General features: G+C 45.6%; 1 protein-coding gene across 1 annotated transcript in view; it reads left to right on the top strand.

The window, feature by feature from the left end:
- The window catches only part of LOC109882273 (protein unc-13 homolog C), a gene marked incomplete at its 5' end in the record, with an annotated part of 212,971 nt that overhangs the window by 14,486 nt on the left and 178,485 nt on the right, over nt 1-20,000 (top strand). Inside the window, 2 exon segments of the mRNA XM_031815140.1 lie at nt 1,405-1,494; nt 3,347-3,475. Of these exon segments, the coding sequence (XP_031671000.1) occupies nt 1,405-1,494; nt 3,347-3,475 (219 nt within the window).

Consider the following 20,000-nt stretch of genomic DNA (forward strand, 5'->3'; position numbering starts at 1 on the left):
TTTAGGGTAGACGTTGAGGTACTGTATATGGGATGTCTTTTTAGAGCATGGATATTCTATATTATTTTAGGGTGGATATGTAAGATGTTGTTCTTAGTAAGGACAATAAAGCTGCAAACACAATACACAGTTGAATGATGGTTTAGTGAATGAGTTTTGTCGGTGATTCTCGACTGAGCGGAATTGATGCTTTCATACACGGACTTTGAGTCCATGATCATTCTGCGTTACTTTTGTGATTGGCAGAGAGTTTGAGTGCATCCCAAATTGCACCATATTCCCTATGTAGTGCACTACTTTTGATGAGAGCCTTATGGGTCCTGGTCAAAGGTAGTGCACTACATAGGGAATATAGGGTGCTTTTTGGGATGCAGATCTTCTGTTCATTTAGAGTTAATGTTGACTTTATGTAACGGACTCAGTCAAGAATCCACTGACATTTCCTCACCAGCCTACTCTAAACCCTCACTGGCAGTACAGCAAAACCTATTGAGCCCCGAGCAGACAAAAATCAGAACAGTTCCTCCTCAGATCAGAGCACACAGTTATCAGGCCCGTTTTAGACTCTGTCAAACACTGAGTAACAATCTCAGTTATTGGTCTAATGGTTAGGGTTAGAGTTCATTAGGTTTGGTCTCAAAGTTACTTGGGAGGTGTATGTGTGTGTGTGCGTGTGTGTGTGTGCGCGCCAGTCTGTGGTAAAGAGAAGGGAGAGTGGGGGGCAGTAATGTATAGTTCACCAAGAACCTTTTCTCAGCCTATCAGGGTGCACGTGTGTGTTGAAAGCTCTCCTGTCACGCTGCTCTGAGCATGAATGGGAAGTTTCCATCACACAGGGCCATGGGGCTTTAACACTAAAAGACCAGACATCAAACTCGTTTAGTGATGATGGCTAGATGTGTCCCATCATCAATATCAATGTGTGAATGAATTATGAGCCTGCGTGGGATACAGCGTTGTGAGACGAGTGGCCTTCAGCACCTGATCCCACCTTGAGGGCCGTACACTACCTAGTTATAATGCTGTATGTTTCCAGGAGGGGAATAGACTGCCACTGGCTGCTGCTTCCCTTTGTGAATCTGTTGGGTAGTATTTCTTGTTGTCTATGACCCTCGTTTCATTATCCTAATACACACACTGTAGCACTTTGGGATTGTATTCAGTCTGTATGGACGAAGCGTTCCAGGATGCGTGATAGAAATGTAAAGGTAATTCCCCATTGAGCCGACATATGCAGCGTTTAATACAGTCTCTGTTAACGCGAGAGCATTGCCTTCCAATTTCAATCCTACTGTAACACTTAACTCCAGTGATACAGATTGAATAGAGCCTTAACTGTAGAGAGATGGAGAATGAGAAGGGAGCAGTAGAGAGAACCAATCTCCTCATTATTTTTTCCTGCAGGATAATTTCCCAGCTGGTAACCCAGAGCGTCTCCAGGACCTGAAGTCTACTGTGGACCTTCTCACCAGCATCACCTTCTTCAGGATGAAGGTATGTATACACTCTGTGTGTGTGTGTGTGTGTGTGTGTGTGTGTGTGTGTGTGTGTGTGTGTGTGTGTGTGTGTGTGTGTGTGTGTGTGTGTGTGTGTGTGTGTGTGTGTGTGTGTGTGTGTGTGTGTGTGTGTGTGTGTGAGAGAGAGAGAGACACTCCCAGTTTATTGTAGTAGAAGCATACCTATCAATTAATTAGCATATTGATAAATTTACTGCTTGCCTTTACGGTGATAGTCAATACTGATTATGGTTATAAACAGGCCTCCCACACAACACACACACGCACATGTATATACAGTATATATATATATATATCTACATACATACAGTTGAAGTCAGAAGTTTACATATACTTAGGTTGGAGTCATGGCTTGGAGTCATGGCTTTAGAAGCTTCTGATAGGCTAATTTACATCATTTGAGTCAATTTGAGGTGTACCTGTGGATGTATTTCAAGGACTACCTTCAAACTCAGTGCCTCTTTGCTTGACATCATGGGAAAATCTAAATAAATCAGCCAAGACCTCAGAAAATACCTCAATAAGTCTGGTTCATCCTTGGAAGCAATTTCCAAACGCCTGAAGGTACCACGTTCATCTGTACAAACAATAGTATGCAAGAATAAACACCATGGGACCACTCAGCCGTCATACCACTCAGGAAGGAGACACATTCTGTCTCTTAGAGATGAACGTACTTTGGTGCGAGATATGCAAATCAATCCCAGAACAACAACAAAGGACCTTGTGAAGATGCTGGAGGAAACAAGTACAAAAGTATCTATATCCACAGTAAAAATGAGTCCTATATCGACATAACCTGAAAGGCCGCTCAGCAAGGAAGAAGCCACTGTTCGAAAAACCGCCATAAAAAAGCAAGACTACGGTTTGCAACTGCACATGGGGACAAAGATCGTACTTTTTGGAGAAATGTCCTCTAGTCTGATGAAACAAAATTTGAACCGTTTGGCCATAATGACCATCGTTATGTTTGGAGGAAAAAGGGGGATGCTTGCAAGCCGAAGAACACCATCCCAACCGTGAAGCACGGGGATGGCAGCATCATGTTGTGGGGTTGCTTTGCTGCAGGAGGGACTGGTGCACTTCACAAAATAGATGGTATCACGAGGGAGGAAAATTATGTGGATATATTGAAGCAACATCTCAAGACATCAGTCAGGAAGTTAAAGCTTGGTCGCAAATGGGTCTTCCAAATGGACAATGACCCCAAGCATACTTCCACGATGCCATGGGAAATGTGTGGGCAGACCTGAAAAAGCGTGTGCGAGCAAAGAGGCCTACAAACCGGACTCAATTACACGAGCTCTGTCAGGAGGAATGGGACAAAATTCACCCAACTTATTGTGGGAAACTTTTGGAAGGCTAGCTGAAACGATGTTACACACTCTGTTGATTGTCTAAGTGACGTGTGCATGCATGTGTGTGTGTGTGCGTGTGTGTGTGTGTGTGTGTGCGTGTGTGAAGCGTTTTAACCACCCTCTCTCCCAGTGCAATCATCACCCTGTAATCCTCTCCCCCAGTTCCCAACCTGCACACTGATTTATCTAGGTTTAAAAACAGCCAAGTGCTCACACACACACACACACACACACACACACACACACACACACGTTCTCCTGAAAACACAGACAGTATACAGTAGGTTTCAAAGTATCACAGATAGAGAGGTCTATTTCAATTTTTTAAAGATTTATAACTTATTATTTACCATTCTAAAGGTACAACTTTAAAATATGTGTGTGTGTGTGTGTGTGTGTGTGTGTGTGTGTGTGTGTGTGTGTGTGTGTGTGTGTGTGTGTGTTTTGACTTTGTTCCTATCTGTATTACAGGTACAGGAGCTACAGAGTCCTCCCAGAGCCAGTATGGTGGTGAAGGACTGTGTCAGAGCCTGTCTGGACTCAACATACAAATACATCTTTGACAACTGTCATGAACTCTACAACCAGCTACTAGACCAGGTAAAACAGACACTATATCACCCTATATTAATCCCTATATCACCCTATATTAAACCCTATATCACCCTATATTAAACTCTACATCAGTCCTATATTAAACCCTACATCACGCCTATATTAAACTCTTTATCACTCCTATATTAAATCCTGTATCAGTCTTATATTAAATCCTGTATCACTCCTATATTAAACCCTATATCACCCCTATATTAAACTCTTTATCAATCCTATATTAAATCCTATATCACTCCTATATCACCCCTATATTAAACCCTATATCACCCCTATATTAAATGCTATATCAGTCCTATATTAAATCCTATATCACTCCTATGTTAAATCATATATCAGTACTATGTAAAATCATATATCAGTCCTATATATGCTGAGTGTACAAAGCATTAGGAACACCTTCTTAGTATTGAGTTGCACCACCCCCTTTTGCCCTCAGAACAGCCTCAATTCGTTGGGGCATGGACTCTACAAAGTGTCGAAAGTGTTCCACAGTGGTGCTGGCCTATGTTGAATCCAATGCTTCCCACAGTTGTGTCAAGTCGGCTGGATGGGTGGTGGACCATTCTTGATACACACGGGAAACTGTTGAGCATGAAAAACCCAGCAGCATTGCAGTTCTTGACACAAACCTCTGTGCCTGGCACCTACTACCATTCAATGTATTTTTTATTTATTTTATTTACAATGATGGCCTACTCCGGCCAAACCCGGATGACGCTGGGTCAATTGTGTGCTGCCCTATGGGACACACAATCACGCCCGGATGTGATGCAGCCTGGTTCAAAGGCATTTAAATCTTTTGTCTTGCCCATTCACCCTCTGAATGGCACACAGACACAATCCATGTCTCAATTGTCTAAAGGCTTAAAAATCATTCTTTAACCTGTCTCCTCCCCTTCATCTACACTGATCAGAGTGGATTTAACAGGTGACATCAATAAGGGATCATAGCTTTCACCTGGATTCACCTGGTCAGTCTATGTCATCGAAGGAACAGGTATTCCTAATGTTTTGTACACTCAGCCCTATATTAATTTTATATAATTTATATATCGGCCCTCTGTCAGTCCTAAGGTGCACTACAGGAGTTAGTGTGTTCTGTCTAACAGAGAGATAATGTCCTTCAGGTCTGTAACAGTCATGTATCTGTTCTGTAAAAGGCAAGTTCTGCAACAGTGAGGTAATGTCCTGCTGGTCTATAACAAGGAGTTTATAACTGTAGAAGTTGAATAATAATCTTCCTTTGTAGAAACAGCCTGAGGGTTTTTTAGCAATTACCCAGCAGAGAGATAGATACAGCCACTAATTACAACTCAGTCTAACACACTCACAAACGAGTCACACACTCTATCAACACACAAACACACACTTATAGACCAGACACCTACTCCATCAACACACACACACACACTTATAGACCAGACACCTACTCCATCAACACACACACACACTTATAGACCAGACACCTACTCCATCAACACACACACACACACACACACACACACACACACAGACCAGACACCTACTCCATCAACACACACACACAGGCACACCCACACTCTATCAACACACACACACACACATGCACACACACACACATATACATACACACACACTTGAAGATTTCCCATAAAAGACGTCCATTGTGTTGTCTTGCCTGCCCTCGTTCTCTCACTGGAAATACCACCGTCCAACCAGAGGCGGATTATGTAACGCTACAAAGCACTCTGCATGGGAGGGAGGGATGGAGTGGAGGGATCGGGGAGAGGAAGGAGGGAGAGCTTAAACATTCCCGTAAAGCCTGGCAGAGATGGAGGGATTTAAAAAGAGAGCAGTGAAGGAAGGAAGCCGAGCAGGTCAAGAAAGAGAGAGTATTTTAGGTCCAAATTCTCTCCATTGGAATTCAGTCACTGTGGAGGAAGGAGGTGAGATGCCCAGTACTGCATGTCTCTGTAGATACACTGTAGGCAAATGTATATTCCTGTGTCTTTCACTGCTGATAGGTGGAGAGGTCAGACATATGAATGGCCCTAGTCCACCATGTGGCCCACAGACTATCAATCACACACACACTCATGGACGCATGCACAAGCACACACACACACACACACACACACACCAGCTCTCTAAATTGATCTGCATCCATTTCTCCATTTATTCTGCTCTATCTCTCTCTCTCTCTCTCTCACACACACTCACACACACTCACTCCCTCACACACATACATATATATACACACACACACACACACATACATACATACATATATATACACACATTATGGCCAATTGATAGCAGTACAGGTCGGGCTGTGTAGTGTGTATTATTAGGGTTTATTAACTGTTGAACTGAAGTGTATGTTCAGCACTGTGAGGACACCACATTAGCATGGATGTGTTTCTCTGTCTGCGTGTCTGTTACAACACACCATGAGTCTCATGTATAGTCATACCACACACACACTGATAGTCTTATCACATGTGTTTCTCTGTCTGCCTGTCTGTTACAACACACCATGAGTCTCATGTATAGTCATACTACACACACACACTGATAGTCTTATCACATGTGTTTCTCTGTCTGCCTGTCTGTTACAACACACCATGAGTCTCATGTATAGTCATACCACACACACACACTGATAGTCTTATCACATGTGTAGCTGATGGATGCGCTAAGGCCAAATCAAGGGGTTACTGGTTCAAATTCCTCTTGGCTCCAGTTTAATTTAATTTATACAGGTAATTCTCACTTAAATATAATCAGTGTTAGGGGCCTCCCGGGTGGCGCAGTGGTTAAGGGCGCTGTACAGCTGTGCCACCAGAGCCCCTTGGTTCGCGCCCAGGCTGGCCTGGCCTGGTATGTAGGATGACGCACAATTGGCCTAGCGTCGTCCGGGTTAGGGAGGGCTTGGTCGGTAGGGATATCCTTGTCTCTTCGCGCACCAGTGACTCCTGTGGCGGGCTGGGCAACCAAGGTTTCCAGGTGCATGGTGTTTCCTCTGACACATTGGTGCTTGAGGGTTGGATGCGTGCTGTTTTAAGAAGCAGTGCGGATTGGTTGGGTTGTGTATCTTTCAACCTTCGTCTCTCCCGAGCCGGTACGGGAGTTGTAGCGATGAGACAAGATAGTAGCTACTACTAAATATAATCAGTGATCTAGTCAGAGGGTTCCTGGTTAGAATCCCATTTAGCAGGCCTCCTGAGTGGTGCAGCCTCCTGAGTGGTGCAGCGGTCTTAGGCACTGCAGTGCTTGAGGTGTCACTACAGACCTGGGTTCAATCCCAGGCCATGACTGGGAGGTGCACAAGTGTAGTCTGGGTTAGGGGAAGGCTTGGCCGGGGGTGCTTTACTTAGCTTATCGTGGATTGGCGGGACATGTTTTGGATGGACGCATGACTCGACCTTCGCCTCTCCCGAGTCCATTGGGGAGTTGCAGCAATGAGACAAGATCGAAAAAAAGGGTCAAAACTGAAACAAATAATCCCATCTTTCTCCGGTGAGCCAGTCAACAAATTGGTTGTTTTTGCTTATTGGATATAAGGGATGTCAGTCCCCATGTCTGTTATTGTCTCCTTTAGGTGTTTGAACTGTTTCCTACTGTGTTGATTCTCTGTCTGTTTGTCCAGATGTGTAAACAAACTGTTGGCCTGTGATTGCCATCCAGATGAGTGATACAGCGTCTGAGAGAGTTAATGTGTGTCCCAAATGGCACCCTATTCCTTATATAGTGCTCTACGTTTAGTACTAGTACCTCTTTTAGTATTGCACTATATGAATATCTGGGGTGCCATTTGAACTGGTTTGTTGCTGGTAAAACGGTCATCCCAGTTTGGAGTACTGATCATGGTTGGTACAGTACTGCTAGTTCTCCTGGAATCAGTACTGATATTTCCCGTTGGTTACACACTGGTGAAACAAAATCACACGCTCATATGCCCTGTGCAGTGCACCATAGTGTGGCAGGCAGCCCTATACGGCTCTGGTCAAAGTTATGCACTACAGGGAGGGAAGGATTTGATTTGAGATTCGCCCTAGAGGAAGGGATTCTTGTGAATATGGAGTGTATGATTAGCATGCTACTATAGTGCTGGTGATTTAGTTACCCTATGTCCCCAAATATCAAATTAGTCAAAGTAGAGGGATCAGATGTTTGAGAGGGGCTTCAATCTCAACAATGTATGTAGACCCATAATCCTTCACAAAGGAGAGAGACCACACAGAGAAGAGAAACATTGATTTCAAGCTAAATAGTTAATAAATTGATTGAGTTTACAGAGCCAGGTATCACGAATAGAAACTGTTTAGACTCAGTGCTTTGTCAAGGGTGTACTGGTCCTTACCCCTGTCCACTTTAATAGATATGCTTAAATTTAAGTGATATATTAAATAACACTTGTTAGGAATATACATTTTGGTCTGTGCTAGTCCCACAGCCCAAAGAAAGACAGTATGTATCTTTTCAGTATCTTTACACTATCTTTCCATTGAAGAGAGGGGTTACGGAGCCAGTCACGAAACCCAATGCTTCCTGATTGAAAATAGGAAAAGCACTTTGAGTCGGCTTGTTGTAGGTGCTTGGGAATAATTCAATGAAGTCCTTGAAGAAAAGAAAGACCCACACACTGCTCTTGCCAATATCACTTAGGATGTACTGCTGGTGCTAGACACAATAATCATAAAATAGATATACAGTGGAGAAAAAGTATTTAGTCAGCCACCAATTGTGCAAGTTCTCCCACTTAAAAAGATGAGAGAGGCCTGTAATTTTCATCATAGGTACACTTCAACTATGACAGACAAAATGAGAAAAAAAATCCAGAAAATCACATTGAAGGATTTGTTATGAATTTATTTGCAAATTATGGTGGAAAATAAGTATTTGGTCAATAACAAAAGTTTATCTCAATACTTTGTTATATACCCTTTGTTGGCAATGACAGAGGTGAAATGTTTTCTGTAAGTCTTCACAAGGTTTTCACACACTGTTGCTGGTATTTTGGCCCATTCCTCCATGCAGATCTCCTCTAGAGCAGTGATGTTTTGGGGGTGTTGCTGGGCAACACGGACTTTCAACTCCCTCCAAAGATTTTCTATGGGGTTGAGATCTGGAGACTGGCTAGGCCACTCCAGGACCTTGAAATGCTCCTTACGAAGCCACTCCTTCGTTGCCTGGGCGGTGTGTTTGGGATCATTGTCATGCTGAAAGACCCAGCCACGTTTCATCTTCAATGCCCTTTTTGATGGAAGGAGGTTTTCACTCAAAATCTCACGATACACGGCCCCATTCATTCTTTCCTTTACACGGATCAGTCGTCCTGGTCCCTTTGCAGAAAAACAGCCCCAAAGCATGGTGTTTCCACCCCCATGCTTCACAGTAGGTATGGTGTTCTTTGGATGCAACTCAGCATTCTTTGTCCTCCAAACACGACGAGTTGAGTTTTTACCAAAAAGTTATATTTTGGTTTCATCTGACCATATGACGTTCTCCCATTCTTCTTCTGGATCATCCAAATGCTCTCTAGCAAATTTCAGATGGACCTGGACATGTACTGGCTTAAGCAGGGGGACACGTCTGGCACTGCAGGATTTGAGTCCCTGGCGGCGTAGTGTGTTACTGATGGTAGGCTTTGATACTTTGGTCCCAGCTTTCTGCAGGTCATTCACTAGGTCCCCCCGTGTGGTTCTGGAATTTTTGCTCACCGTTCTTGTGATCATTTTGACCCCACGGGGTGAGATCTTGCATGGAGCCCCATATCGAGGGAGATTATCAGTGGTCTTGTATGTCTTCCATTTCCTAATAATTGCTCCCACAGTTGATTTCTTCAAACCAAGCTGCTTACCTATTGCAGATTCAGTCTTCCCAGCCTGGTGCAGGTCTACAATTTTGTTTCTGGTGTCTTTTGACAGCTCTTTGGTCTTGGCCATAGTGGAGTTTGGAGTGTGACTGTTTGAGGTTGTGGACAGGTGTATTTTATACTGATAACAAGTTCAAACAGGTGCCATTAATACAGGTAACGAGTGGAGGACAGAGGAGCCTCTTAAAGAAGAAGTTACAGGTCTGTGAGAGCCAGAAATCTTGCTTGTTTGTAGGTGACCAAATACTTATTTTCCACCATAATTTGCAAATAAATTCATTAAAAATCCTACAATGTGATTTTCAGGATTTTTTTTCTCATTTTGTCTGTCATAGTTGAAATGTACCTATGATGAAAATTACAGGCCTCTCTCATCTTTTTAAGTGAACTTGCACAATTGGTGGCTGACTAAATACTTTTTTGCCCCACTGTATACAATAAACCATGTTTATATTCACTACCCATACATGTTGACCTCTGCTGGTGGTTAATCCTCCATCCCAAAGAAGGCAGTATGATGAAAGGAAGATCTCAGTAAGGGCAGACCTCAGCTTTAACACACATATATAACCTTTATTTACACAGGTTTTTTATTAGTCATTTGGCAGACACTCTTATCCAGAGTGACTTACAGTAGTGAGTGCATGCATTTTTATATTAGCCCACCATGGGAGTTGAACCCACAACCCTGGCAAGCACCATGCTCTACCAACTGAGCTACAAGGGACCCAATGAGGTGATCCTCATTGAGTTGAAATCTATTCTACCAGAGAGACCTGTTCATTTAAATGTGAACTTAAATGAATGGATTACAGCATTGAGTATACATGTTGGCCTCTGGTTGGTTTGTCCCACAGACCAAGGAAAGCCTGTACTGCTAAAGGCAGGTATTCTCAGAGGGCGGTAGGTTAACCCTCAGCTTTATGATGGATGTACAATATATCTGCTATTTTACCACCTTTAACACTGTGTTGTTTGACATTATGAATATAGATGAGCAGGGAGATGCATTGGTAATACACAACCTTCATCAATGCCCTTCACACAACAGTATATAGTACACAAACACCCATGCACTTTCAGGACCACACACATTCATTTTGCATAGAGTTCTGTTTCATTATTCATATCTCTACAGTAAGACAGACTACTGCATCCCTGCACACACACACACACACACACATACACAAACAAACACACACACACACACACAAACACACACACACACACACAAACACACACACACACACACACACACACACACACAAACACACACACACAAACACACACACACAAACACACACACACAAACACACACACACACACAAACACACACACACACACACACACACACACACACACACACACACACACACACACACACACACACATGCACACTACAACAGGGACGACACACAAAGACCCCTTGCTAAGCAGTCAGCTCCAGACCAGGGGACTGAAATTCAAATATTGGAAGGCTGCATTTCTTGTTAGCTTTCATTCCTTCTCTCCTTTAAGTTAAGTCCGTTTATTGATCAACTGTCCAGGGGAGCAATGTCAACTAGCACACACTGCAGCCATCAAGTAGTTGAGTTTGACACATCCTTTCATCCCTATATTCAGTTAATGTCAACGAATACCATAGGTTTTTCCAGTCTGTCAGGGACTCAACCAAAATGAGTGCTTTCTGAGAATCTACTGTAGATGTGTTGTTACCCAATGACATCCTGTAATTAGCATGATAGGTGACTGCCTCATCTTATTAGTATTGTCAGGAAAAATCCCACCTTGAAAAGTTGCTGTTCTTTTGATGATACATATGAACATGCTCTAAAGCTCTTGTGTTGTAGATAGACCTGACTTTGTATGTCCATTGACCGGTTCAATGACAATTGCTGGTCTCTCGGATGTCTGGCTATGCCCGGATTTAATTCTTTTTCATGAGGGGGCCATAACAATAACTATTAAAGTGCAAGAAATATTTTTTTAAATGTTACCTTTCTGGTAAAGAATAATTCATGCTGAAAGCTCAAATACATGGTACAAAATATGATACAAATATGATTATGTTCCTATTACTTAAATATGTGTGAACAGTGCCTAAAATATTGTTTGAATTTCCTTCATCTCTCCCTCCCCTCCTGAAACTCAGAGTTGACTAGCGACTCTACCAACTCGTTAAGATCTCAGCTTCCATCTCCTACACAAAATGTCTGTCTGTGATAAACAGAAAGTGCTTTTATTTCACATCTTACAAATAATGTTCAAGTTTTTTAGTTGAATTCAATATAAAAACATTATTGTTTGTCGTAGAATGAACTAGTTGCTATCGAGGCAGAAGAATCAAATCAAATCAAACTTTATTTGTCACATGTGCCGAATACAACAAGTGTAGACCTTACCGGGAAATGCTTACTTACAAGTCCTTAACCAACAGTGCAGTTCAAGAAGAGTTAAGAAAATATTCACCAAATAAACTAAAGTAAAACATTTGAAAAGGAACACAATAAGGAGGCTGTATAAAGGGGGGTACCGGTACCGAGTCAGTGTGGAGGCTATATACAGTGGGTACCGGTACCGAGTCAGTGTGGAGGCTATATAAAGGGGGTACCGGTACCGAGTCAGTGTGGAGGCTATATAAAGGGGGTACCGGTACCGAGTCAGTGTGGAGGCTGTATAAAGGGGGTACCGGTACCGAGTCAGTGTGGAGGCTATATAAAGGGGGTACCGGTACCGAGTCAGTGTGGAGGCTGTATAAAGGGGGTACCGGTACCGAGTCAGTGTGGAGGCTATATAAAGGGGTACCGGTACCGAGTCAGTGTGGAGGCTGTATAAAGGGGGTACCGGTACCGAGTCAGTGTGGAGGCTATATAAAGGGGGTACCGGTACCGAGTCAGTGTGGAGGCTATATAAAGGGGGTACCGGTACCGAGTCAGTGTGGAGGCTATATAAAGGGGTACCGGTACCGAGTCAGTGTGGAGGCTGTATAAAGGGGGTACCGGTACCGAGTCAGTGTGGAGGCTATATAAAGGGGGTACCGGTACCGAGTCAGTGTGGAGGCTATATAAAGGGGGTACCGGTACCGAGTCAGTGTGGAGGCTGTATAAAGGGGGTACCGGTACCGAGTCAGTGTGGAGGCTATATAAAGGGGGTACCGGTACCGAGTCAGTGTGGAGGCTATATAAAGGGGGTACCGGTACCGAGTCAGTGTGGAGGCTATATAAAGGGGGTACCGGTACCGAGTCAGTGTGGAGGCTATATAAAGGGGGTACCGGTACCGAGTCAGTGTGGAGGCTAAATAAAGGGGGTACCGGTACCGAGTCAGTGTGGAGGCTATATAAAGGGGGTACCGGTACCGAGTCAGTGTGGAGGCTATATAAAGGGGGTACCGGTACCGAGTCAGTGTGGAGGCTATATAAAGGGGGTACCGGTACCGAGTCAGTGTGGAGGCTGTATAAAGGGGGTACCGGTACCGAGTCAGTGTGGAGGCTATATACAGGGGGTACCGGTACCGAGTCAGTGTGGAGGCTATATAAAGGGGGTACCGGTACCGAGTCAGTGTGGAGGCTATATAAAGGGGGTACCGGTACCGAGTCAGTGTGGAGGCTATATAAAGGGGGTACCGGTACCGAGTCAGTGTGGAGGCTATATAAAGGGGGTACCGGTACCGAGTCAGTGTGGAGGCTATATAAAGGGGGTACCGGTACCGAGTCAGTGTGGAGGCTGTATAAAGGGGGTACAGGTACCGAGTCAGTGTGGAGGCTATATAAAGGGGGTACCGGTACCGGAGTCAGTGTGGAGGCTATATAAAGGGGGTACCGGTACCGAGTCAGTGTGGAGGCTATATAAAGGGGGTACCGGTACCGAGTCAGTGTGGAGGCTATATAAAGGGGGTACCGGTACCGAGTCAGTGTGGAGGCTGTATAAAGGGGGTACCGGTACCGAGTCAGTGTGGAGGCTATATAAAGGGGGTACCGGTACCGAGTCAGTGTGGAGGCTATATAAAGGGGTACCGGTACCGAGTCAGTGTGGAGGCTATATAAAGGGGGTACCGGTACCAGAGTCAGTGTGGAGGCTATATAAAGGGGGTACCGGTACCGAGTCAGTGTGGGAGGCTAATACAGGGGGTACCGGTACCGAGTCAGTGTGGAGGCTATATAAAGGGGGTACCGGTACCGAGTCAGTGTGGAGGCTGTATAAAGGGGTACCGGTACCGAGTCAGTGTGGAGGCTATATACAGGGGTACCGGTACCGAGTCAGTGTGGAGGCGGTATAAAGGGGGTTACCGGTACCGAGTCAGTGTGGAGGCTGTATAAAGGGGTACCGGTACCGAGTCAGTGTGGAGGCTATATACAGGGGGTACCTGGTACCGAGTCAGTGTGGAGGCTATATAAAGGGGGTACCGGTACCGAGTCAGTGTGGAGGCTATATACAGGGGGTACCGGTACCAGAGTCAGTGTGGAGGCTATATAAGGGGGTACCAGGTACCGAGTCAGTGTGGAGGCTATATACAGGGGGTACCGGTACCGAGTCAGTGTGGAGGCTATAGGGGGTACCGGTACCGAGTCAGGTGTGAGCTATATAGGGGGTACCGGTACCGAGTCAGTGTGGAGGCTATATAAAGGGGGTACCGGTACCGAGTCAGTGTGGAGGCTGTATAAAGGGGGTACCGGTACCGAGTCAGTGTGGAGGCTATATAAAGGGGGTACCGGTACCGAGTCAGTGTGGAGGCTATATAAAGGGGGTACCGGTACCCGAGTCAGTGTGGAGGCTATATAAAGGGGGGTACCGGTACCAGAGTCAGTGTGGAGGCTATATAAAGGGGGTACCGGTACCGAGTCAGTGTGGAGGCTATATAAAGGGGTACCGGTACCGAGTCAGTGTGGAAGGCTATATACAGGGGGTACCGGTACCGAGTCAGTGTGGAGGCTATATAAAGGGGGTACCGGTACCGAGTCAGTGTGGAGGCTGTATAAAGGGGGTACCGGTACCGAGTCAGTGTGGAGGCTATATACAGGGGGGTACCGGTACCCGAGTCAGTGTGGAGGCTGTATAAAGGGGGTACCGGTACCGAGTCAGTGTGGAGGCTGTATAAAGGGGGTACCGGTACCGAGTCAGTGTGGAGGCTATATACAGGGGGTACCGGTACCGAGTCAGTGTGGAGGCTATATAAAGGGGGTACCGGTACCGAGTCCAGTGTGGAGGCTATATACAGGGGGTACCGGTACCCGAGTCAGTGTGGAGGCTATATAAAGGGGGTACCGGTACCGAGTCAGTGTGGAGGCTATTATACAGGGGGTACCGGTACCGAGTCAGTGTGGAGGCTATATAAAGGGGGTACCCGGTACCGAGTCAGTGTGGAGGCTATATCAAGGGGGTACCGGTACCCGAGTCAGTGTGGAGGCTATATACAGGGGGTACCGGTACCGAGTCAGTGTGGAGGCTATATAAAGGGGGTACCGGTACCGAGTCAGTGTGGAGGCTATATAAAGGGGGTACCGGTACCGAGTCAGTGTGGAGGCTATATAAAGGGGGTACCGGTACCGAGTCAGTGTGGAGGCTATATAAAGGGGGTACCGGTACCCGAGTCAGTGTGGAGGCTATATACAGGGGGTACCGGTACCGAGTCAGTGTGGAGGCTATATACAGGGGGTACCGGTACCGAGTCAGTGTGGAGGCTATATACAGGGGGTACCCGGTACCGAGTCAGTGTGGAGGCTATATACGGGGTACACGGTACCGAGTCGTGTGGAGGCTATATAAAGGGGGTACCGGTACCGAGTCAGTGTGGAGGCTATATAAAGGGGTACCGGTACCGAGTCAGTGTGGAGGCTATATAAAGGGGGTACCGGTACCGAGTCAGTGTGGAGGCTATATACAGGGGGTACCGGTACCGAGTCAGTGTGGAGGCTATATAAAGGGGGTACCGGTACCGAGTCAGTGTGGAGGCTATATAAAGGGGGTACCGGTACCCGAGTCAGTGTGGAGGCTATATAAAGGGGGTACCGGTACCCGAGTCAGTGTGGAGGCTATATAAGGGGGTACCGGTACCGAGTCAGTGTGGAGGCTATATACAGGGGGTACCGGTACCCGAGTCAGTGTGGAGGCTATATACAGGGGGTACCGGTACCCCGAGTCAGTGTGGAGGCTATATACAGGGGGTACCGGTACCGAGTCAGTGTGGAGGCTATATACAGGGGGTACCGGTACCGAGTCAGTGTGGAGGCTATATAAAGGGGGTACCGGTACCGAGTCAGTGTGGAGGCTATATAAAGGGGGTACCGGTACCGAGTCAGTGTGGAGGCTATATAAAGGGGGGTACCGGTACCGAGTCAGTGTGGAGGCTATATAAAGGGGGTACCGGTACCGAGTCAGTGTGGAGGCTATATACAGGGGGTACCGGTACCGAGTCAGTGTGGAGGCTATATAAAGGGGGTACCGGTACCGAGTCAGTGTGGAGGCTATATAAAGGGGGTACCGGTACCGAGTCAGTGTGGAGGCTATATAAAGGGGGTACCGGTACCGAGTCAGTGTGGAGGCTATATAAAGGGGGTACCGGTACCGAGTCAGTGTGGAGGCTATATACAGGGGGTACCGGTACCGAGTCAGTGTGGAGGCTATATAAAGGGGGTACCGGTACCGAGTCAGTGTGGAGGCTATATAAAGGGGGTACCGGTACCGAGTCAGTGTGGAGGCTATATACAGGGGGTACCGGTACCGAGTCAGTGTGGAGGCAATATACAGGGGGTACCGGTACCGAGTCAGTGTGGAGGCTATATACAGGGGGTACCGGTACCGAGTCAGTGTGGAGGCTATATACAGGGGGTACCGGTACCGAGTCAGTGTGCAGGGTTAAGTTAGAGGTAAGTTGTACATCTAGGTGGGGGTGAAGTGACATTGCATAGATAATAAACAGCGAGTGGCCATTTGATTAGTTGTACAGCAGCCTTATGGCTTGGGGTAGAAGCTGTTAGTTAAGGAGCTTTTGGTCATAGACTTGGCGCTCCGGTACTGCTTGCCTTGCGGTAGCAGAGAAAACTGTCTCTGACAATTTTATGGGCTTTTCTCTGACACCGCCTATTATATAGGTTCTAGATTGCAGGAAGCTTGACCCCAGTGATGTACTGGTCCGTACCCACTACCCTCTGTAGCGCCTTACGGTCAGATGCCGAGCTTGGAGTTGTGTTTGGCCACGCAGTCGTGTGTGAACAGGGAGTACAGGAGGAGACTCAGTACACACCCCTGAGGGGCCCCAGTGTTGAGGATCAGCATGGCAGACGTGTTGTTGCCTACCCTCGCCACCTGGGGGAGGCCTGTCAGGAAGTCCAGGATCCAGTTGCAGAGGGAGATGTTTAGTTCCAGGGTCCTTAGGTTAGTGATGAGCTTCGTGGGCAATAGCTGTAGTCAATGAACAGTATTCTCAAATAGGTGTTCCTTTTGGTTGGGATACGTACGTACGGTCACTGTGGAGACGACGTCGTCAATGCACTTATTGATGAAGCCAATGACTGAGGTGGTATACACCTCAATGCCATTGGAGGAATCCCAGAAAATACTCCAGTCTGTGCTTAGCAAAACAGTCCTGTAGCGTAGGGTCCGTGTCATCTAACCACTTCCATGTTGAGAGAGTCACTGGTACTTCCTGTATTAGTTTTTGATTGTAAGAAGGAATCAGGGGGATAGAATTATGGTCAGATTTGCCAAATGGAGGGCGGGGGAGATCTTTGTATGCTTCTCTGTGTGTGGAGTAAAGGTGGTCTAGAGATTTTTTTCCTCTGGTTGCACATGTGACATGCTGGTAAAACTGATTTAAGTTTGTCTGCATTAAAGTCCCCGGCCACTAGGAGCGCCGCTTCTGGGTGAGCATTTTCTTGTTTGCTTATGGCCTTATAGAGTTGGTTGAGTGCTGTCTTAGTGCCAGCATCGGTCTGGGGTGGTAAGTAGACGGCTATAGACGGCTATGAATAATACAGATGAGAGCTCTCTTGGTAGATAGGGTGGTCTACAGCTTATCATTAGGTACTCTACCTCAGGTGACCAATACCTCAACACTTCTTTAATATTAGACATTGCGCACCAGCTGTTAATGACAAAAATACACACACCCCACCCCTCATCTTACCAGACCTAGCTTCTCTGTTCTGCCGGTCCATTGAACATTCCTCCAGCTCTATATTATCCGTGTCGTCGTTCAGCCACGACTCGGGGGAAACATAAGATATTACAGTTTTTAATATGCCTTTGGTAGAATAATCGCAATCGTAGATCATCAATTTATTATCCAATGATTGCAAGTTAGCAAGTAGAATTGATGGCAGTGGGAGTTTACTCGCTCGCCTACAGGTTCTCAAAATGCAGCCCGATCTGCATCCTCTTTTCCTCCGTCTTTTCTTCACGCAAATGATGGGGATCTGGGCCTGTTCCCGGGAGAATCAGCATTTCTTTCTTGTCGGACTCGTTAAAAGACTCGTTAAAGGAAAAGCTTCTTCCAGTTCGTGGTGAGTAATCCCAGTTCTGATGTCCATAAGTTATTTTTGGTCATTAGAGATGGTAGCAGCAACATTATGTACAAAATAAGTTTAAAAAATAAGTTAAAAACAACACAAAAAAATGAATGGCACAATTGGTTACAGGCATGTAAAACATCAATGTCTCATCCTCTTCGGCGCCATCTTAAGGTTCTTAGCTTTCCTATGCGGCATATGACGTGTTCTTCCGTCAGAAATTGACTGTCAGTCCGAGCCACGAATAAAAGTGTAAGCAGGACTTCCCATTTAACCAGGCAAGTCAGTTAAGAACAAACTCTTACTTAACAATGACAGCCTACCCCAGCCAAACCCTCCCCTAACCCGGATGACGCTGGGACAATTGTGCACCGCCCTATGGGACTCCCGATCAGTTGTGATACAGCCCGGGATCAAACCAGGGTCTGTAGTGAGCCCCGAGTCTAATCCGAAACCCCAGAATCTAGTGAGGCAAACTCAATTTAAGCTGGGAAACATGGCTATCAGCCAAAACTGTCCCAAATTGGCATAACAGAGGCTGATTTATTAGCACACTACCTGGATAAAACAATTAACTAATAACGAAAGTCCCCAAAATCGGGGAGTTTACGCTTAACTGGTTTTAATGGAGCTTTCCCCCTAGTCATTACACACACACAGTATATAAATATGCGGTGTGTATAAACAGTGTAGCTAAAATATAATGTACAGTAGTAGAATGAGAATGAGCTACGTCTAGAATACATAAAAGCAAGCAACCACACACACATACACGCCACACGCTAGACTGCAGGTTGTTGAATAATTGAAGCCATATTATTTCAGAGCTGCCAGGGACAGGCTTCATTTTAACACACCCTATTCTATTAATCAAAACTACTTTTCATGTTGCCCAGAGATACGCTCGGGTGTGTTTGTGCTTGAGCGTGCAATACAAACACACACTGTGAGCAGTGGGTTATCTATCTGTAAAGTCATTAAGATAAGAGAGGAAATGTGTTGGTGTGAACAGAATGTCCAGACAATTGAGTCTGATTGTAACCATATCTCCCATCGACAGAGAAACATTAATCAGCTCCAATAATACAGCAGTACTGTTACAGGGAGCTACAACTCTGCTGTACTCCTTCCTGTACGAGAACTATCACTAGTCCATCACTATACCAGGACAACTCATATACTGTCCCAGGACTGGTCTACAGACGACTATCAACTCATATAATGTACCAGGACTGGTCTACAGACGACTATCAACTCATATAATGTACCAGGACTGGTCTACAGACAACTATCAACTCATATACTGTACCAGGACTGGTCTACAGACAACTATCAGATCATATACTGTACCAGGACTGGTCTACAGACAACTATCAGATCATATACTGTACCAGGACTGGTCTACAGACAACTATCAGATCATATACTATACCAGGACTGGTGTACAGACACCTATCAGATCATATACTGTACCAGGACTGGTCGACAGACAACTATCAGATCATATACTGTACCAGGACTGGTCTACAGACAACTATCAGATCATATACTATACCAGGACTGGTCTACAGACAACTATCAGATCATATACTGTACCAGGACTGGTCTACAGACAACTATCAGATCATATACTGTACCAGGACTGGTCTACAGACAACTATCAGATCATATACTGTACCAGGACTGGTCTACAGACGACTATCAGATCATATACTGTACCAGGACTGGTCTACAGATGACTATCAACTCATATACTGTACCAGGACTGGTCTACAGGCAATTATCAACTCATATACTGTACCAGGACTGGTCTACAGGCAATTATCAACTCATATACTGTACCAGGACTGGTCTACAGACAACTATCAACTCATATACTGTACCAGGACTGGTCTACAGACAACTATCAGATCATATACTGTACCAGGACTGGTCTACAGACAACTATTGTAGGAGAAATTGGTTATGTGGGAGAGATTATATACATGATTTGGTAACACAAGAGAAAGGTACACATATGGGTTTCCTGTTCTGGTAAAGTGCATTGTCTGTTGTGTGGGGCAGGAAGCGGATGGAGGCCGTGGGGGTATGGGATAGCTGAGAAACACTCCTAGACCAGCTGGGCATACAAGGATCAAAGGGATAGAAA

Source organism: Oncorhynchus kisutch, linkage group LG3 (assembly GCF_002021735.2).
Source record: "Oncorhynchus kisutch isolate 150728-3 linkage group LG3, Okis_V2, whole genome shotgun sequence".
NCBI classification, from domain to species: Eukaryota; Metazoa; Chordata; class Actinopteri; order Salmoniformes; family Salmonidae; genus Oncorhynchus; species Oncorhynchus kisutch.